Below are 23,056 nucleotides of genomic sequence, written 5' to 3' on the forward strand. Positions count from 1 at the left end.
ATAAGCTAGCTAACACATACAGACTACAGAAATAAGCTTAGCTTCTTGCCAATAAATAAACAGTAGTACATTTGATTAATGACGTAATTACACACCTGGGTAATAAGGGTGTCCCATGAAATTGATCCCATTTGCTCTTCCAAACTTTGCTTAAGAGGCTTTAATCTGCTGACTAGAATAGAGCATGCTAGACGAACTGCTTCGCAGCTTGCTTCAGATTTGGTGCTTCCAGCAGTTAAACCTCCCTGAACCAAACTCAGAGTATCTGCTTGAATGATTCTAACCCTATCCAAAAGATATTTTTTCTCTTCATCCCATAGCTGTTCAAGACCGAATGCAGCCATTTGCTTCACCTTTGTCCACAGTCCCTGGCCTATTTCAATTCCTCCGACTTCAACAACAATTGAACCATCATTTAGAATGGATACTTTCCCTGGTGTTGGCATTGGTTCCACTTCATATACAATTGGTACCCAAGAAATCCCTCGTTTTTTCCATTTGTTGCAACTATTGAAATGCAATACCATTTCAAGACGATTGAAGTAGCTTGCAGATGTAAACAACTCATCAACTATAGCAGGTAAAGTATATTCCGGAGCTTCTCCACTGCTACTTCCATAAAAAAACTTCAGGCTTTCATATGTATGCAAATTTCTTTTTCTCACAACATCGACATCCAAGGACAGGAAAGATGCTACACGCTCAATAATAGCTTCAGCAATGTAAGATCCCTGTACCTGCCCTGGTGCTCGCATCGATGATTTACTTGTAAGATTCGTCTTGCATAGTTTAATATCAAAAGCGAGAGCACCCCAGTTGTATTTTTTTAGACAAGTTATAATGGCATGTGAAATAAGTGGACTATAATCCTCTGATATGCCTGCATTTACCAACAAATTCAAGTACAAGGCCGTAATCTTTCCATCGGATTTAAAACCCACAGAATAGGTTATTTTCATTGGATGCCTTCCTCCTACCATTACCATATCCGTGCTACGATCAAGGTACATCTTTATTGGATGACGCAACTTAAAGGCTGTGAGAGCACATGCTGTTGCAATCTGTGAGCATCAGGGAAAAACCATAGTCTAACGGTTTATTAGCTAAATCATAAACATTCCAAAGCCAGAGAGGGAGAGATAGAGAATGACATCACACATTATTATTTTGTCTAAAATGTAGCAAAATGATATGATTGAACGATTTTGAGATTTTGAGACATTTTGACTGGATGTACAATGGGCTAAAAATATAAATTACATCTATCAACAAGAAAAATCACAAGTAACTGCATTAAGGGATGACTTCTTTAAAAATTTTAACATGATTTACCAAACCAATATAAACTAATTCTTTTATTGAGCATAACTTCATTACATACTGCCAAGTTTGATATTTTTTATTTCATGTAAGAATTCCATAACTCAACTTTGTTTCAATAATAGAGAAAGTTAACTAAGGAACTGGTTAAGAAATCCAAACATTGGTAGCAAAAATAAATATTAAGAACATCATGAAACAAGTTCCTACCATTAATATTTTTCTAAGGGATCCCCTATAATGATGCTAGTTTATGTGCTATGCAAAGAGTTCTGTAATCTGTATTCTACACTTATTATGCACTTCATACCGTAAGTGTGTTTATATATTGATGTTTGACCTGTCTTTATTGGATTTTGCGGCCCCGGTCTTCTTGTAGCCAGGCACAATGTAATACTTGATGTTGACTCTACCTTTGCAGTTGTTTCGGCTTGAGGAGTGGCAAAGAATGGTGGAGTAGAGGATGGATTTCAGGTATTCATCCGTGCCATCGAGGAAATGACTCCAGTAGGTGACTAGCATGTTGACCAGGGCATGCTTGGAGAAGATGACTTGTTTCAGAAGCTTTTTAGATCAAAGATACGAAGTGCATTGTTATAAAACTAGATGCACGAACACTTGCTTATACGGTTCTTGAAATAAAATACATTCGTAACCGTCACTAGCCCAAGCTCAATAAGGAAAATTCACGGTAAATGTGCATAGTATACCTCAGATACTGCAGATGATAGGGAAGGCCAGAAGACAGTTTGACGCAAATATTGAGATTGCCCAAGCCAATCCATGGTACTAATCCTGACAGCTCCTCCAAATCGCACTGACTTGATTGTGTCCACCCATCCTTGTTCATCAGCTTGGAACCTTTGAAATGAAAGCTGCATTGGGTACATGGAAAAAACAACAAAAAGGGAGGATAAATGATAGCCACCAACCTAATTGTTCACAAATATCTGTATAAGTTATTAAGGGTGTTCATAGAAGTTGATCCTTTAGCCGTGTCTGTTAGATGGTCAAATCTAGGCGCCAACTCAAAAATGTTGGCGTCCAAGTGTTAGTGTTCAACTACTTCTGATTTTCTTCATCTTTGAATTGTTAAATACATAGGGTATTTATAGGAATACTCAAGATGTATCTAAATAAATACATGAACCAATATTAAATGACATACATTCATCATCCGAAGAGTCATTCATGAATCCTCCAATATTCATGCTCCAGATGACCATACATTAGATTATAAGTCCAATTAATTTGATTGCAAGGTTGTAAACAGTCCTTGAGGGCTATTGATAGTGATTCCAGTACGTACTGGAAAATAATGGAACAAACCTATGAAACAGCTATCAAGGGATTCACTTCAACTTTCCTAAACCAAAGAAGAAACAGATGGATTACAAAAGAAAACAATTTGCACCATCAAACTGAAACTTATAATAAGCCTTAATAAATTAATGAAAAAAGAATTGTTTAGAAGTTCACTGAGAAACATATGAAAATACAACAAATGCAATTGCAAAAAAAAAATAAAAAACTAGTATCCAATTAACTTTTTTTATACTTTCAGATCAAAAGGTCAAATTTATATACTTTGGTTCATGTTCAAGCAAGAGGATAACAATCTCATCGACAGTTAGTATCTCCTTTTAATATAGAACACTAAAAAGAAGGAATATCAATGATGAAACAAACCTGAAAATGCGAGCTACTAAGGCAGCGAGCAATCTGCTTGAACAAGGTAATCATGCAGCGTTGGAACTCTGTCGTGAGCATCAAAGACCAAATATTACCAAATATTAAGATCACTGACAAACCAAATAATACCTTATTTTTAACAGCTATCTAGAGGATCTGGCTTTTTGACTTGAAGCTGGTTCAAAGAAGACAAATCAAATATACAAATACTAAGATGAAAGCATAATGAAGTAGTTAACTTTTTCTACTTTACCTGATTATAAGATCTACAACTTCTTGCTCAGTATTTTGCTGCATGAGTAATTATTAGAAAAACAAACCCAATAGTGGAACAAAAGCTAGATAAAGAAACTAGATAATTTACACTGACAGAACTTTACAGAATAACATATAATACAGTGCTTTGTGCTTGCATATTAATCCAGAAAACATCCTTTCACCTAAGTGACAATTTTTCCAAAACATCATCATTCACAAAACATCATCATTCACTAAAAATTTTCACAAGTTTTTAAACTTCAGTGACAACTTTTCTTTGGGGTCAACTGCTCAAGGTCGATCTGGTAACTATGCACTGCATCAAAAAAATTGGCATTAACTATGATTCCATTACCAAAAAAAACCACCATTCCATGAACTTAAATCTAAATAGAATTATGGCAACTATCATTCCATACCTATTCATAAATATGATCTTGTATGCACTCCGCCAACTCGGACCGAACCTCATCAATTTGTTCACGAGAGTACCCTATTTTTGTGAACTGTGAGCATACACAATTTATGTTAATGGAAAAAATAATCAACACTGATCACTTTGCAATTTTAAATAGTTTATGTCAAATAATTTGAGATAAGCTAAATAATGTTACTATTGATTGCAGCGAATCTCTCTCAATAGTCTCAACTTCTTCAATAATTTCTCTCATAAATCGCATCACAAAAAAACCACATTGTTTCGCAGGAGAGGAGATTGAGGAGCCTATATATAGTAATTAGAGTCAAATTGTTAATGAAAATTATACACATTACAATATATGTTAAACAAAAGTACACATACCTTAACTACTTCCCACTTAACATTTTTCCTACCTTTCCTTCCCTTGGTTGAATTAAACAATTTTAAGGCCCTTCATACGTTAAGAATATTTGTTAAATAAGATTTTTATTATAATAAATATTTACTAAAAGAAATCTGAACTCACATTTCCATTACGTATTTTGAATCATCATCGCGAATGCGGCAACTTAGGGAATCCAGCAAGTAAATAGCATCCTTGTAAGGTTCAATAACACTAAGATTCCAATGGAAATTAACTAGGCAAATACATAGGATTATACCGATTACGATCCAATGTATGAAGGGCCAAAATTGCATTGATTCCAATGCAGCAACCAAAATTGCATTGATATAGATTAATTAACCTTAATTGCAATTTTAATTTGCTACAAAAATTTGATTCAACAATCATCAGATCTTCACCTGGCTAGGCTACCAATATCTAATCCCATCGGATTTCATCCTAAAAAAATAGAACCATTACTTATCAACCGATATCGATTAAATCGGCTCATCTAATCTGCATCTACCTTAAAAGATATTCTAATTAATGAAAATATTTATGTATTAATTGCTAGTGATATCAGAACACCTGAGATTCTCAAGGACTTGATGAACAGGCCAGAGGTATAAATAATCATAGAATTATATCGTGGATTAAAAATGCCTTTTCTCTAATATCATACAGCTAACCAACTTCAATACATACTACCAAAGAAGCATAGGACTTTCATTCAATTATGTATAATCAAACAAATTTCCTTTAAAATTTTATAAGTTAAAAATGGATGTTATGCATTTGCAATAGCAATCAGAGAAATCCGTGTTAAAATTTCACTCTCAATATTAATTGATAAAAAAAATGCTGCATTTAACATCACTAAGTATATTTAACCGCATATTAACTATGGAAACAAAATCCATAATTATTTTACCGGTATCAAGTAGTCCATTAGCTCTTATGGTACTAGAGTGTAGACCCTTGATACAAATATTTAGAAAAATCTCCACTAATTCAATTCTGGATGGTCCTATATGATGTACTTTTATAAGTAAACTAAGTTTCAAATAAAGAACAAACATCATAGGAACATAAATCACTAAACTAACAAGCATTACATGGAATTAAACTAAAGAAAATGTATCAACTAAAATCTATATAATGGAAGAGACATTTAATCAAACACTTGATGGGCATGAGTCAATGAAATCATAATGTGTACAAATTGAAACATAGGATGTGTACACTTGATGGGCTGAACGAGAATATTAAGATCCAAAGAAGCCGATTACGATGAGATCTTCATAATTAAACTTAAAAATTGATTTGCAGCTTGAATCATCAAGGCCACGATGCTTAATGTTCTTTGGAAATGGTGGTAGAAAGTAGTGTTCAGCAGCCCCTGCTTTCGAGATAAGATACAGACAATTCTCAGAAAGTAACAAAAACACTCACCGTTCAGCTTGTATCTGGCATCTAAGCTAAAGTTTTCAGTGGACCTTTTGCAAGTGAGTAAGAGTAATAAAATTAACTCGGACGAACTTTTGATCTGCTTTAATGCATCACCCGGGCTCTCCTTCCAGGGGGAAAAAAATGGCTTGAACTAATTCCCCCTCTTGCTCCAGCTACATATATATAACTGCAAAACCAGTGAAGTGTCATGCACAGGTTTCAAAATCAAGTCTAGGACTGTGCCTTCATTCATGTGATGCTGCTTCACCTTTTTACCAGGTAAACATAAAAATGCTCTGCTAAAAAAGATCAACACATGCTCTGATAAGCAAGCACTTCGCATACTGTTAGCAAACCTGAAGAATATCACGGACAGAAAAGTTAATGCATATAACTTTCTGAATACAGACCAACAACGTTACAATCTGTGATCTTACTGAAAGCTCAATGACACTCTAGTTTTATATATATATATATATATATATATATATATATATATATATATCCCATGCAGAGGTGGGTACTGAATTAGAAATTAAAGCATCAGTCAATGGAGAAACAGATCATAGGAATCAGGGGAGGGGGAAAATTGATGCAGTATGAATCCGGCAAAATGGCTAGTTCGGAAAATAATCAAAAATAAACAAAATCTTATTCTAGAGGGATGGAAGAAATTTTACCTTTCTTTCTTCCGTTCCTCCTACTCTCGAATCTGCTCTGCGAGGAAGGAACTAAGATCGAAGGGTTCAGAGGAGTTGAGGAGCCGTGAGAAGATTAGGAAGGGTAAGCTGACTTTGATTGAGGAGATGGGGAAATGCGAGATTAGGGATCTCGACTTGGAGGAGTTGGGCCGGCGTGAGGAGTTTTGCGTGAGGAGTTTGGGTCGAGATTAGGGTTCAGAGGAGATCACGCGGCAAGGAGAGGAGAAGGCGCTCGTGGAGAGGAGAAGGCGCTCGTGGAGAGGAGTGGAGAGGAGAAGGCGCTCGTGGAGAGGAGAAGGAGAGAAGAAGGCACTCGTGGAGAGGAGAAGGAGAGGAGAAGGCACTCGTGGAGAGGAGTGGAGAGGAGAACTCGTGGAGAGGAGTGGTGAGGAGAAGGTGCGCGCGCGTTGAGGGTTTAGAGTTTAGCAAAGCGAGGGCTGCGAATTTATTTTAAGTGAGTTTAGGGGAAACATACACAACACTTTAAAAAACGTTTTTTAAAAAAATGTTGTCTTTGACCATAAACAACAACACTAAAGACAACACTTCATTAAAAACCGTTGTCTTTAGTAAAAAGTAAATACCATAGACAACGCTTTTCACTAAAAGCGTTGTAAAACAAAGAACGACAACGTTTTTATTAAAAAGCGTTGTCTATTGGGTGTTGTTGAATGCAAAAATTCTTGTAGTGTTAGGAAACCTAGAACCTAAACTAACCATGCTCATGATGTTCCTTATGGTATATGATATGATATTAGTTTAGGGTTCACATGCTTGTTTGTTGATTTTAACCAAATGTGATGCTTGATAAGTTTCGGCCATGACATGTTTATAGACTTAGGAAGCTTGGAACCCAAACTAAACATGCTCAAGATGTTCCTTATGATATATGTTATGATATTTATTTAGGGTCCCCATGCTTTCATGCTACTTGTAACCTAGAAACATGTTTGCTAGGTTTCGACCATGACAAGAATAAAAGCTTAACTTAGAACCCATGTTAAACATGCTCATGATGTTCCTTATGATATATGATATGATAATGATTTAGGGTTCATATGTTTTATGGTGCTTGTTAACCTAGTCAACAACTACATGTTTCGGCCACTTCATGATATTTGGGTTAGAGACCCAATTATGAAATTCTATGTGTCTCACATGCAATGCTTCATGATATGATAAGAATATGCTATCCTTCTATGCTCATTTATGTATGCTTATGACCTATGCATGATGATGACTCTCATGATGTGTTATGTGCCTAAATTCATGATGTGCTGTGTCCCCAATTATGCATGCGTTTATGATGTGCTTTGTGCCCAATTTCATGATGTGCTGTTTTCCCAATTATACATGCGATCATGATGTGCTGGTGCCCAAATTCATGATGTGTTGTGTGCCCAATTATGTATGCTTTATGTTATGCCTAAGAGTTTCTTCCCTATTAGTTGGGACTAAGAGCACTCTTCATGATATGAAAGGAAATAAATATGCATGATATGATAAGAATTGTGATATGTATGACATGCTACTTTACTTTTTATGGCTTGTACCAAGGGTGGGCTCCATAAGCGCCCCGGGGTCGATGGACTAAGAAACGGGCCTCGTTAGGGATGAGCTCCTAAGTGCCCGTAGGTCGATGGACTAAGAAACGGGCCTAGTATGTATGCCTTGTAGGGTTCGAGACTTGCTACCTTGGACCTACATAGGACGCGCGCATTTATGTATGTGGTACAAGCCGGGGCCCTAATCATGTTGAGATTATGTTTAAGTATGTATGTAATAAGTTTTCAAAAGACATGTTGCATATATTTTTCATGATACATGTTTTGAAAGTCATCTCGCATAATACTTATGACTATGTTATGTTATGCTAGGATGCACTTTACGATTATGTTATGATATGCCATGATACTTATGATTATGTTATGTTATGCTAGGATGCACTTTATGATTATGTTATGATATGCCATGATACTTATGATTATGTTATGTTATGCTAGGATGCACTTTATGATATGTCATGATACCTTACGATTATGTTACGCTATGATGCTTCTATACATGATATGATGAGTTATCTTTATGCTTTATGTCTATGAATATGCTATGCTTTATGTCTTTATGTTATGCTTTACGGTTTTTGTGAGTAGGAAGGATCTTACTGAGCCTTGTGTGCTCATAACTTACTTTCCTTGTACCACAGATAAAGGCAAGGAATGGATGTACTAAGGGAGCAGCAGGAGGGGCAAGATGGACGTGTAGTAGTGGCTCGGCTAAAAGAGAAAGACCTGCTTTTATCTAATAAGAATTATGCTTATGTCATTCTTTCATAACTTCATGACATTTCATCATGCTTATTAGTATTATGGCTTAAATTTATGTTAAGCATACTATGTGACTTTATGTGACAGGTAGTTAGTGATGATGATTGAGAAGTAAAAGAAAAGTTTAAAAAAAATATATACTATAAACAAGACTTCCGCTGTTTTAAGTAGAGAGGATTATTAACAAGCAAATAAGTAAGATAAGATAAGAATAAAGGAGATAAGTAACCCCCGTCAGCTTGAGCAGGAAGGGGCGGGGCGTTACATTTCATATCATAATCACATAAGCATATAACAATGGAGACATAATCATCTAAACATCATATCATGAAAACAGAGCATCGTAACATATCATATCATTAAGAAACATCATGCTATATCATATCATAAATAAAAAGAGCATCATGTCATATAAATCATAAGAGCATATCATATCATAAAGAAACATCATGGTATATCATATCATAAATAAAAGAGCATCATGTCATATAAATCATAAGAGCATATCATATCATAAAGAAACATCATGATATATCATATCATAAATAAAACAGCATCATGTCATATAAATCATAAGAGCATATCACATCATAACTTATTATATCATGCAAGATGTCTTTTAAAACATGTGTCATGTCATGTGCAAGATATCTTAAAACATATCATAAAATACTTAAACATAATATCAACATGAGGTCCCAGCTTGTACCACATATATACATAAATGCGCACAATCCCTAGGACAGGGTAGCTAGCCCCGAACCTACTAGGGAACTAGGTCCGTACTACGACCGTCGACCTAAGGGCGTACTAGGAGCTCATCTCTTTTAACTAGACCCGTTCATAGTCCGTCGGCCTAGGGGCGCTTATGGAGTCCACCCTTGGTACAAGCCATACAAAGTAAAATAACATGTCATAGTTACTTATCATATCATGAAGGGTGCTCTTAGTCCCAACTAATAGGGAAGCAACTCTTAGGTCTTTACTTGTCATATCATAAAGAGTGCTCTTAGTCCCACTTCATAGGGAAGCAACTCTTAGTCATTTACTTATCATATCATAAAGAGTGCTCTTAGTCCCACTTAATAGGGAAGCAACTCTTAGGTCCTTACTTATCATGTCATAAAGCATGCATACTTGAGCATATAACACATCATAAGAGTCATCATAATACATGGTTCATAAGCATACATGAATGAGCATATTACTTGTCATATCATAAAGCATGCATACTTGAGCCTAAAACACATCATAAGAGTTATTATCATGCAAGGTTCATAAACACACATAAATGAGCATATAATACATCATAGGAACATAATCATGCATGGAAAATATTAACTAGCATCTCCTACTTCATATCATAGCATGTGAGACACATAGTAAAATCATAATTGGGTCTCTAACCCTAATTCCATGTAGTGGCCGAAAGTTCCAAGCCTAGATCTAGGTTACAAGCAACATAAAAGCATGTGAACCCTAAACCAATTTCATATCATAAATCATTAAGAACCTCATGAGCATATTTAGTTTAGGTTCTAAGCTTCCTAGGTCCTTGGTCTTGTTATGGCCGAAAGTTATCATGCCTAGTTCTAGGTTATAAACCACATAACAACATGTGAACCCTAAACCAATTTCATACCATAAATCATAAAGAACATTATGAGCACATTTAGTTTAGGTTCTAAGCTTCCTAGGCCTTTTAACTTGGTTGTGGCCGAAACTTTGGGGCATGAAACTAAGTTCCAAACAACATACAAGAGTAAGAATATCAAGCTAACTTCATATCATATCATAAGGAAAATCATGAGCATGCTATATTTAATTTTAAGGTTCCTTAGACCCTAAAACTCATCATGGCCGAAACCATAGAGAGACATGTATCTAGATTTCAAGCAACATTCAAACATGATAACCCTAAGTTAGCTTTATATCATGCCATAAGGAGAGTCATGAGCATGTTAGATTAAGTTTTTAAGCTCTCCTAGGTCTTAAATCCCATCATGGCCGAAACCCTAAGGTGCAATACATCTAGATTCCAAGCAACATACAAGCATAAAACACTAAGAAACTTTCATACCATTTCATAAGGAAAGTCATGAGCATGATAGCTTAAATTTTTTTTTTTTACACTTCTAGGCCTTCATTCCTATCATGGCCGAAACCCTAATTCCCTAAGGTGGCATGCATTTAGGTTCCAATCAACATACAAGTGTGCAACATTAGGTACTCTTCATAACATATCATAAAGCAAGTTATGAGCATGGTAGACTAAATTTTTTTAACCTCTCCTAGCCAATTATTTCTATCATGGCCGAAAATTTTATGAGCATGAATTTAAGTTTTAAGCAACCTACAAGCATAAGAACACTAAACTAATCTCTTATCATAGTCATAAGGACATAGTGAGCATGTTTAGTTTAGGTCTTAAGCCTTCCTAGGTCTTTTATTTACACCTTGGCCGAAAGTTTAAGAACATGGATCTAAGTTTTAAGTAAGCATACAAGCATAAGATCATTAACTAACCTTCTATCCTAGGATACATGTCATAATAACATAGTGAGCATGCTTAGTTAGGTCTTAAACTTCTCTAAATCTTGTATTCATGTCTTGGCCGAAAGTTCAAGAAGTGACCCTAAGTTTTTAAGCATTCTAACCTCATGGAAAACACATAAACAACTTGAACCACAGGTGAGGGGATACTTACATCCTCTTGCTTGTTTTTCCTAAGGAAGATGGTACCCTTGTGAAGAGGAAGAAGAAAGCATCCCCCTTCTTGTTCTTCCTTTTGTTTTCTCTTGTTTGTAAGGAGTAGGTCTTGAGGACTCCTTCTTGTGAGCTAGTTTCCTTAGGAAGGAAACCTTAGCTTGGATTTCGGAGATGAGAGATAGAGCTTTAGATCTCGGTGGAGGAGGAAGAAGGAGAAGAAAAGGAGGAGGAAGAAGAAGGAGGAAGAATTAACCAAACTTTCTTTCCCTTCTCTTCTCTCATTCCTATTTATTCCCAATGAGGATGAAAAGTGTCCCAATTCATTGATGTGCGTAGATTATATACTCTTTTATGCATGTTTTTACGCACATTTATATACTTTGAGCAAGGTTGATCTATGCATTTTTATACTTCCAGCTTTCCTTTTAGCATATTTACTCTTTTGGTTCGGAGATCTGCTTTTTGTGCATTTTCTGTACACAGGAGTCGAAATTAGTGAAGACTATGCGTCCTCAGACAAGCTTGGAAGGAATTGAAGGGAGAGAGCATCAGGCCGTGTACCACACACGGCCGTGTAGTTTTAATAGGAAGGGAAGAGGACATGGCCGTGTGAAACTCACACGACCGTGTCTTGATTTGAAGAAATTAGAGCAGATGCCTTAATATGGCCGTGTAGATCTACACGGCCGTGTGAGGTTTCCAGAGGCCAAGCAGGTGGTGGTCGTGTGCACCACACGGCCGTGTAGCATTTCCAGAGAACAGAAGGGTCCTGGCCGTGTGAGTCACACGGCCGTGCAGCTTTGGCAGAGAAGGAACTGGACATGGCCGTGTGAATCTCACACGGCCGTGTCACGGGGCCGTGTGGCGCCCGATTTCCTCCTCTATTTAAACCCTCCTTCATGAATTGAAAGGGGATCTCTCCCCCTTTGGGAGAAGGCAAGATTTGGTGGTATCCTCCCATTCTTGGGAGGATTTCTGGGCGATTCGAGGGGAGTTCTTGACGATTTCGACTCCGGAGCGAGGATTGGATCCGAAGACGAGGCTTCTTCGTAGATAAGTTTTCTCTTTCCCCCTTTTCTTGGTTTCTTGGATTGGGGATTTAAGAAATGCTTGTAATCTTTATTTCTTCGGGTATTCTTCCTCGATTCATGGAGTAGATCTTGTATTCTAGGATTAAGGGAGTATTTGTATGATGGATTGATGTAATCTCTTATGGATTTGCCAATTTCTTGTTTCAATGACATTGTCTTGCTTGTATCAATTAGATCTTGAATGATTAATGGTGATTTGTGCTTAATTCTCATTCTTGATTGATTGTTTGGATTTCTTGTGGACTTAGTAAAGATAAACTCTCACTCGATCATCCGAGGGATCCACGTGACAGGTGCAAGCCCGTGTAAGAACGTTTGAGAGATAATCTTAAAGAGGAAATAGGAATATTCAAGAGAGTATGATGGATCTTCTGATTAGTTTCTTGTATCTTGATAGATTAATAAGTTGTGGGCTTCTATGTTGATATCCGAGGAAGGCATAGTAATAGGTGCGCTTCTGTGTAAGGACAACGTAGGTTCACGTCTAATTGATCATATTCAGATACATTTCTCAGTCCTTAGCTGGTTATCTATTGCAAGAGAGAACCGGCAACTTTCTACAAGTGTTTGGCAATTGAGGGATAAGAATTGGTGAACCATTTACATTCAAGAAATCTTACAAAGAAATCGAAACTCCTAGAATCTCCCCTTATCATAACCCAAAATACTAAACTCTTGTTTGTTGATCTTTAATATTTGATTTGTTTACCTTCACTTTGCATTTGAAACAATTGGATAGTTGTTTAGCTAATTCGCATTGAGACATTTCTAGTGCTTATTCCAGTCCCTGTGGATACGATAATCTTTTATATTACTTGCGACATTTCCGTACACTTGCGGAGCGTTACAAGGGACTGCGCTATAACATTAGGAATTATCAATTGAGTTAGACTAAACATAACATTTGTTTTCCTTTCATATTGCATAGTTGTAACTAATCATTAGATTTCTATTTTTACTTTCTTGTATAACTTTTACTTCTTGTTAATTCTTTTTGTACAAATTAAATTCTGCATTTTTGATTCTTTTATTTTTCTTTTTCTGTTGAATTGTCATTTGCTATCTTGTTCTTGTGTATGCGAAGATCTAACTTTGCAAGGGAATTCTTTCCTTTTGACCCTGAGATTGACAGAACTTTCCATAAAAGAAGAATTCTGCAAAGGCAAATTGAAGAACAAGAACATTTGAACATGGCGAATAGACCACTCAAGGATTATGCAGCACCTTATGCAAGAGGTTTTCGATCTAGTATTTCAAGACCTTCAGTGGAAGCTAATAACTTTGAGATCAAACCCGCAATTATATCTATGGTGCAGCAGAACCAATTTGGTGGAGGACCTCATGAAGACCCCAATCAACACTTAGAGGTCTTTTATGAAATATGTGGTACCATGAAAATGAATGGAGTTCCTTTAGAAGCAGTTAGATTATTATTATTTGGGTTTTCTTTAAGAGATAGGGCAAAGCAATGGCTGAATTCTTTGGCCCCTAATAGCATCACCACTTGGGAGCAGTGTGAGCAACAGTTTCTTGATAAATTCTATCCACCAAGCAAAACAGCTCATATGAGGAATTTAATTGCAAGATTCAAGTAAACTGACTCAGAATCTCTTTTTGAAGCATGGGATAGATATAATAGTATGCTCAGACAATTCCCACATCATGGGTTGGAAAGATGGTTAGTGTTGCACACTTTTTATAATGGTATCAACTATCATACCAAAGTGTCCCTTGATTCAGCTGCTGGAGGGGCACTTATGAATAAAAGTTTAGATGAAGCTGAAGAAATTATTGACAGTGTAGCACAAAATCATCATCAATGGGCAAATGAAAGAAGTGGTGGCTATTCTTCTGTAAACCCAACAATTAAAGCATCAGGGAAGTTTGATGTAGATGCAGCCACTCTTTTGTCTGCAAAATTAGATGCTCTTACAAAGAAATTTGAGAATATGGGGACTAGTGCTAATATAGTCAATGCTATTAGTACATCTTGTGAAGTATGTGGGAGTTCAGAGCACTCAAATGACTCATGTCCATTGGGAGCTTTCACTGCACAAATCAATCAACTGGAACAATGTGATGCAATCATGAGTTACAATCAAAGGCAGAACAACCCATACTCAAATACTTATAACCCTGGATGGAAGAGTCATCCCAATTTTTCTTATAGAAATAATCAAGATCAAGGACCATCTATGGGGGCAAGACTAAATTTTCAAGCTGGGCAACAAAATTTTCAACATCTATCTTCTCAAGGCTTACCAAAGTCAAATATTGAAAAGATGCTTGAAGAAATTATCTCAAGTCAGAATGAAATGAAGCAAGATTTAGCAAAGCTCATTCAGAGAATGGATAATTCTGAAAAGCATCAAAAGATCCAGGATAGTCAAATTGCCCAACTAGCTTCCTCATCATCCAGAGTACCAGGACAACTTCCAGGAAAACTTGATGTGAATCCTATGGAGCATTGCAATAGAATTGAGCTTAGGAGCGGACGAACCTTGGGAGACTCCCAAGTGACTGCTCCAAAAGGGATACAAAAAGAAGAAGAGCTCTCTCCTCTTATACCAAATCAGATTCAAGCTAATGAGGAGAGTACCATTAAGGTTGAAGAGACTCTTCCACTGAACCATCAGAGCAAAGCTGTCCCTTTTCCTCAGAGACTTACAATGCTCAAGAAAGATGAAGAATTTGGCAAGTTTTTAGAAAAAGTTAAGGAAATTTGTGTAGAGGTACCTCTTATTGATGCTATTCTTCAAATGCCTAGATTTGCCAAATTCCTGAAGGATCTCATGTCAAACAAGAGAAGAAGAGGAGAGGTTGAGACAATTGCGCTTAGTGAGGAATGTAGTGCTATTTTGGAGAAGAACACTTCCCCAAAACTAAAGGACCCAGGGAGCTTTTATATTCCTTGCAACATAGGAAAAGATTTTTTTGAAAAAGCTTTTTGTGATTTGGGGGCAAGTGTTAGCCTCATTCCCTATTCAATTTGTAATAAATTAGGTCTCAAAAACATTAAACTTACTACTATGACACTTCAACTTGCCGATCATTCCTGCAAGTACCCTTTGGGTATTATAGAAGATGTGCTAGTAGAGGTGGATGGGAATGTTATTCCCACAGATTTTGTCGTGTTGGACATGGAAGAGGACCCCAGGATTCCTATCATATTAGGAAGATCTTTCCTTGCTACAGCTGGAGCTATAATTGATGACAAAAATCATAAGCTTTCTTTGGTAATTGGTAAGGAAAGGTTGGAATATGATTTATCTAATATCTCTAACCATGTCTCGTCTCTTTTAAATGCTTGTAGCAGGACAAGAATTTATAAACTTGAGGAATGGAATTTCCATCCTCATGGAAGGCCACCAAACGAAGGAGACAATGTGGTGGAAGATGTTGGGAGAAGATCTCCCAACAAAAATGAAAAGTATATCTGTCCTCCAAGGGCGAGGAAAAGAAGTGAATGATCAAGTTTGGTCTAGCTAAAGACCTTAAACAAGCGCTTCTTGGGAGGCAACCCAAGGGTTCTTTTAGTTAGTTTTGATTTGTATTTTAATTTCTTTTAGTTTGATGCATTCTTTTGATTTTGTTTTCAGGTTAGGTGCAAAACAGAGCCCGACCGTGTGCTATACACGGCCAGGCAAAGGTTGCAGAGAAGGGAAGTGCTTGGGCCGTGTCATCCAGACACGACCGTGTAGGATCTCCCGAGGAGAAAAAGGACTAGGCCGTGTCCCAAACACGGCCGTGCAAAGAATTCAGAGAAGGAAGATGGAGAGGTCGTGTCCCAGACACGGCCGTGCGAAGAATCCAGAGAAGGAAGAGGGGGAGGCCATGTGGATCTGCACGGCCCGTGTAGGAGAGTTATTAAAGTCTTCTTTCTACCTTACACGGCCAGATCTTGGCCGTGTTCCGCACACCCCCAACTCTCCAAAACATCTCTTTCTCTCCCAATCTCTTAAAAACTCCTCTCTAATCTCTCAAGATCTCTTAGATCCGGATTCTCCTCCTCTCTAAGACTTGGACTTTTTGTTCTCCTAACCTAAGATCTTTGCTCTTTGAAGTTTTGTTCTTTGAGTTCCATTTTTCCAACCCTAGATAATTCTTCCCCTATCTAAACTCATCAAGATGTCCAACATTTTGAAGAAACTTCGCAAAGGAGGTGGTGGATCCAGTGGAGACAAAGAGAAGGAGCCATCAAGGGACAAAGGAAAACAACCAGTGAAGGGCAAAGGCAAAAGGACTTCACGCAACGAAGGTAATGACAATGAATTCAATATTGTGTTTAGAAATGATGATCAAGTAACTAGATTTGTAATTCTTGTCAATAGAAAGATAGTGTGTACTAGATATATGGACCCAACTGTTCTTGATATGCTTGGAATTAGGGAAGATGTAGATTTGATGATTGGGTTTTTGGATTGGAGTGATATTATGTACACACATTTGCCTACATATCCTCGTCTTGTTTTGGAATTTTTAAGTTCATTGGATGTCGATTTTACTAATGAAGATGATTATTTTGGAAAAATCTCATTTAGACTAATGAATCAAGAATTTCTATGGGCATTTAGTGACTTTAATTCTTGTTTTGGATTAACCACCGGTAGCCCTCGTAGGTTTGATCCAAGGTTTAATTGGAATCATTTTTGGAATGTAATAACTGGGTTAGATCAACCTTATGAGCCTTCAAGATCTAAGGCCTCCCATATGCAAAACTCCATCTTTAGGTATCTACATAGAGTCATGAGTAAAACTATTTTTGGTAGGGGAGAGAGTGATGGGGTGGTTAAAAAGATAGAGCTTTATGCTTTATGGGATATGCTTTATAAGGTTGAATTTGATTCTGGTTTTCATTTTGTTCAAACCTTATTAAGATCTGCTAGGGCATCATCGGGATCAATTATTTTTGGTGGTTTGATTACCCGAATAGCTTATAATTTAAATCTTGATGTTGATGGGTTGGAAATAATTCATGGTAATGACATGATTGACATTGATGCATGTCTTGCTATGAAAATGATCGTTCGGGATGAGAACGGTTTCGCGTTTCCTAGGAGGAGTGGTTCTCCTTTACCCCTTCCTTTTCCTGAACGAACTACTATTCGTAACCCGGCTAATTGGGTAATTTCTGAGTTAGATTTTGAAGATAACCCTTCTATACCTGGAGACACTAAGCCACATCATGAGCCCTCGTCATCTGGACATCCGCAGCCTTCTAGTTTTATGGAGCCTGCTAGGCATTCTTTTGCATATGGCACGGGATCTTCTAGGTTTGATTTTTCAAATTTTCGTACGTCTCTAGAATCACTTCATGAGAAGCAAGATGCCCAACGAAAAATGTTGGAGGGGCGCTTCTCTTTATCTGACGATCAGTTTAGGGAGGTACAAAATCATTTTCAGTTTACGAGGAATTTTCAAGGTCAAGTGGCTGAGTTTGTGCAGGATTATGATACTGATCAGGCTAGGATGAGAGATTTTATGCAGAGCATGATGCTTACTAGCCAACAAGTAGATGCTTTATATGAGTATCATAGATCCTTGGGTGAGATTCCAGGTTTTCCTAGTTTTCCTATTGGCCAACCACGTCGTAGACCTCCTTTCCCTCGTCCACCTCCTCCACCATATTGATTTCATCGGGACGATGAAAAGTTTAAGTCTGGGGGGGTGTCATGTACTGTTTAGTTTGGTTTTCAGTTTTTAGTTTTTGTTAGTTTTTCATGTTGGTTCATATTTTCATTGCTTGTTGCTTTATTTTTCTTGTTTTTGAAATAATCATGGCAAAAAAAAAAAATTGAGAACATCAAATCTTCACTTATATGCTTTCTTGGATTCAAGTGAAATGTTAGCACGATTATTGTCTTGATTCATGATGTTCGAATAATGCTAGTAGTAAACTTTGTGTAGTTCTTTTTTCTAACTTGGGAAGCATTAATAAGCTAAGAATCTTATGGTGATGAGTTTTAGTTTTGGTTCAACCTTAAGGATTTTATCTTCACTACACTTGTGCTTGATGCTTGAATAGTTGATGTCATTGAAATAGTCATGATTCATCTTGTTTGCTTAGTACTTGGTTTCCATGGTGATTTCTCAACTTTCATTTTGGTTACTGGATGAGGATCAAATCATTAAAGCTCATTTGGAAAAATCAAAATATCCCAACATGTGTGCTAAAAGTACATTTGTGAATAAGTTTTGCACAATGCAAACACTTATAAAAAAAAAAAAATAAGGGATATAAAAAACAGTTGTCATGAGTAGAATCTAGCAAGTCACCCCTTTGAGACCGAGTTAGGTTACTGGGGAAATGACTGCCTAGCTTCCCTTGAGATTGAGCACACCTTTGAGACCTTGGGTTAGTTGAGAAATATGAACCAAGTGAATGGTGAGTAAGTGCCTATCACTGGTTACTTGTCTTTCACTGGAAACATTAGGAATTCAAATTTGATGACGACTTGACTAGGACATGGATTGAAACTTGAAGGGTGTTGAGTTACTTTTACACTGTGCACAAGATTCTTATGCTTGAACCATACTTTACTTGTTTCCATGATCACGCTTGTTAATGAAACTTTTTGATAGAGTTAGGAAAGTGCACTAGGTTTTATGAATGTGTTATAGAACATATGAATTTAGACTGCAGCATTTTGCTTGAGGACAAGCAAAGGTTTAAGTCTGGGGGTGTGATGTACGTAGATTATATACTCTTTTATGCATGTTTTTACGCACATTTACATACTTTGAGCATGCTTGATCTATGTATTTTTATACTTCCAGCTTTCCTTTTAGCATATTTACTCTTTTGGTTCGGAAATCTGCTTTTTGTGCATTTTCTGTACACAGGAGTCGAAATTGGTGAAGATTATGCGTCCTCGGACAAGCTTGGAAGGAATTGAAGGGAGGGAGCATCAGGACGTGTACCACACACGGTCGTGTAGTTTTAACAGGAAGGGAAGAGGACATGGCCGTGTGAATCTCACACGACCGTGTCTTGATTTGAAGAAATTAGAGCAGATGCCTTACATGGCCGTGTAGATCTACACGGCCGTGTGAGGTTTCCAGAGGCCAAGCAGGTGGTTGCCGTGTGCACCACACGGCCGTGTAGCATTTCCAGAGAACAGAAGGGTCCTGGCCATGTGAGTCACACGGCCGTGCAGCTTTGGCAGAGAAGGAACTGGACATGGCCGTGTGAATCTCACACGGCCGTGTCATGGGGCCGTGTGGCGCCTGATTTCCTCCTCTATTTAAACCCTCCTTCATGAATTGAAAGGGGATCTCTCCCCCTTTGGGAGAAGGCAAGATTTGGTGGTATCCTCCCATTCTTGGGAGGATTTCTGGGCGATTCGAGGGGAGTTCTTGACGATTTCGACTCCGGAGCGAGGATTGGATCCGAAGACGAGGCTTCTTCGTAGATAAGTTTTCTCTTTCCCCCTTTTCTTGGTTTCTTGGATTGGGGATTTAAGAAATGCTTGTAATCTTTATTTCTTCGGGTATTCTTCCTCGATTCATGGAGTAGATCTTGTATTCTAGGATTAAGGGAGTATTTGTATGATGGATTGATGTAATCTCTTATGGATTTGCCAATTTCTTGTTTTAATGACATTGTCTTGCTTGTATCAATTAGATCTTGAATGATTAATGGTGATTTGTGCTTAATTCTCATTCTTGATTGATTGTTTGGATTTCTTGTCGACTTAGTAAAGATAAACTCTCACTCGATCATCCGAGGGATCCACATGACAGGTGCAAGCCCGTGTAAGGACGTTTGAGAGATAATCTTGAAGAGGAAATAGGAATATTCAAGAGAGTAGGATGGATCTTGTGATTAGTTTCTTGTATCTTGATAGATTAATAAGTTGTGTGCTTCTATGTTGATATCCGAGGAAGGCATAGTAATAGGTGCGCTTCTGTGTAAGGACAACGTAGGTTCACGTCTAATTGATCATATTAGATACATTTCTCAGTCCTTAGCCGGTTATCTATTGCAAGAGAGAACCGGCAACTTTCTACAAGTGTTTGGCAATTGAGGGATAAGAATTGGTGAACCATTTACATTCAAGAAATATTACAAAGAAACCGAAACTCCTATAATCTCCCCTTATCATAACCCAAAACACTAAACTCTTGTTTGTTGATCTTTAATATTAGATTTGTTTACCTTCACTTTGCATTTGAAACAATTGGATAGTTGTTTAGCTAATTCGCATTGAGACATTTCTAGTGCTTATTCCAGTCCCTGTGGATGCGATAATCTTTTATATTACTTGCGACATTTCCGTACACTTGCGGAGCGTAACATTCATCCCCTTGCCTTCTCTATATTCTCACTCTCTTCATTCCCATGAAAATAGCAAGAGAAGGAAGAAAAAGGCAACTTGTCCTTTGCTTGCTTCTTTTCTTAACCAAGAGAAAGAGGAGGAAAGCCACTTGTTTTTCTCTTGTTCCCTTACTTAATCATACTCTTTATCTTATCTATAATTTTCATTGTTTTCTATTCATAAGTCATTCATGATTCTAGTGGTTATTATACACCAATTTAACTTTATCATTTGTGGGAGGTTCAAGGTTCAAACCTTAACTTCTCTTTCTTTTTATTTCTTTTTGGTTCTATTTCCATTTCCCTTTTATTCTAAAAGAAAAATACCCATAGGTATAGCTTATTATTTCGTGGGTGTTACACTAATTGCCCTTTGTGTGTAACCCTATAGGTTCTTATAACGTTGGCAATGCTCCTAAACCCATTTAGAAGCATAAGTAATGAGCGGTATCTAGCAACACATCATTACTACCCAAGTTATAAGAATGTTGAGATCCAACATCACCTTGTAACTACTAATTGTGACTCTTCACAATATATGACAAGTGTCCTTCTATCCTTGACATCTATATTGATCAATGTGAGGTATAGACCGTGTCATCCTCTAATCAATCTAAATCTTGAACCCCAAGTAGACTCACTCAATCAAATGAGCTCAATATCTCATATTGACTCATTTGGGCATGGCCATGCACTTCGTAGTCTTACTTTATCAAGAATATCGATGTCACTCCCGTCATATAGGAGGGATAGATCCAATCTACATCACTCACATCCCTCCGCATAATTTATTACATACCCAGTAATCGCCTTTATAGTCCACCCAGTTACGGGTGATATTTGACGAAGCCAAAGTACGTAACTCCTTATGTAGGGAATCATGGTGACTTCAAGTCCAAGGACTAGTAGTCATACTAATAGCCACATGAGAAAGTATATGACAAGCATATAACAATCCATGATACTTTCTCTTGGCGGGTCATTCATTATACATTCTCCAATGCATACCCATGTGTCAATTTGATATCTCCATATCCATAACTTGCGAGATCAAGTCATCGAGTTGAACTACATGCTAGTCTCGTCGCATTAACATTGTCCCTGAATGTTAATACTTACTAGGAATGATTAAGAGTAGTGTTCCCTATATCATCTCACTATCGATTCAACTAACCGATTGATATAGGTAAGAACCTTTTACTCAAGGACGCTTTTATACTTAGTTATTTGGCACCAATACAAGTAAGCATAATAACGATTAACAAATGCCTTTCTTTATATACAAGAATATGATACAATGAGTCCATACAACAATCATCATATGATTGGCTCTAGGGCTCTAACTAACATGAAGACGATCACAAATTTGTCAAGAAACACCGAGAATACCCGATTCATCAGATCCATAAACAGAGCAGGAGCATTCGTCACTCTGAAGGGCATAACTACGAACTCATAGTGTCCATATCTTGTTCGGAAAGCTGTCTTCGGTATATCATCTTGTTTGACTTTGACTTGATGATAGCCAGACCTCAGGTCAATCTTAGAGAAGACAGTGGCACCCGTCAACTGGTCAAATAGGTCATCAATCGGTGGTATTGGGTTCCTGTTCTTGATCGTCACCTTATTTAGTGCTCGGTAGTCTATGCACATTCGCATAGATCCATCTTTCTTCTTCACAAATAGTACCAGAGCTCCCCATGGAGAGTGACTAGGGTGGATAAGTCCCTTGTCGAGTAACTCCTGTAGATGTTCCTGAAGTTCCTTTAATTCAGCTGGCGCCATATGGTAAGGTGCTTTAGAGATCGGTTTAGTACCAGGAATCAATTCGATCTCAAATTTGATTTCTCTATCGGGGGCTAACCCTGGTAGATCATCGGGGAATACCTCTGGATAGTTGCATACCACTCTGACATCTTCCAGCTTCGAGTCCTCTGCTTGACTTGTATCGACCACGTGTGCTAGAAACCCAGTGCATCCACTGCCTAACATCTTCTGTGCCTTTAAGGCTGATAAGAATTTCTTAGTTTCTTTCCTTGGCTCTCCGATAAATTCAAATGTCGGTTCTGCTTCTGGACAGAAAACCACTTTTCTCCTATGGCACTCTATCGAAGCACCGTACTTGCTCAGGAAATCCATGCCCAATATAATATCATAATCCTGCATGTCGAGCACTATCAGATCACAATAAAGTTCTCTGTCTGCAATTCTGATGGGTGCGGCTCGCAACATATGAGTAGATGACATCACTTCTCCCGAAGGTAGGGTCGTTAAGAACTTGCAATCTAAGGCTTGGGGTGGCATGTCTATCTTCCTTGTGAAAGGTGTGGAGACGAACGAGTGCGTTGCCCCAGTATAAAATAATACAGTAGCATGCTGACTGAAA

At 37.6% G+C, this 23,056-nt stretch overlaps 1 protein-coding gene across 1 annotated transcript in view; it reads right to left on the reverse strand.

Moving 5' to 3' along the window:
* Nucleotides 1–23,056, reverse strand: part of LOC122033878 (indole-3-acetaldehyde oxidase-like) — a 106,555-nt gene that overhangs the window by 82,327 nt on the left and 1,172 nt on the right. Inside the window, exon 2 of the mRNA XM_042593033.1 lies at nt 96–1,061. Coding sequence (XP_042448967.1) covers nt 96–1,061 — 966 coding nt within the window. The remainder of the gene's footprint in view (nt 1–95; nt 1,062–23,056) is intronic.

The sequence above is a fragment of the Zingiber officinale genome, chromosome 11B (genome assembly GCF_018446385.1).
Source record: "Zingiber officinale cultivar Zhangliang chromosome 11B, Zo_v1.1, whole genome shotgun sequence".
NCBI classification, from domain to species: domain Eukaryota; kingdom Viridiplantae; phylum Streptophyta; class Magnoliopsida; order Zingiberales; family Zingiberaceae; genus Zingiber; species Zingiber officinale.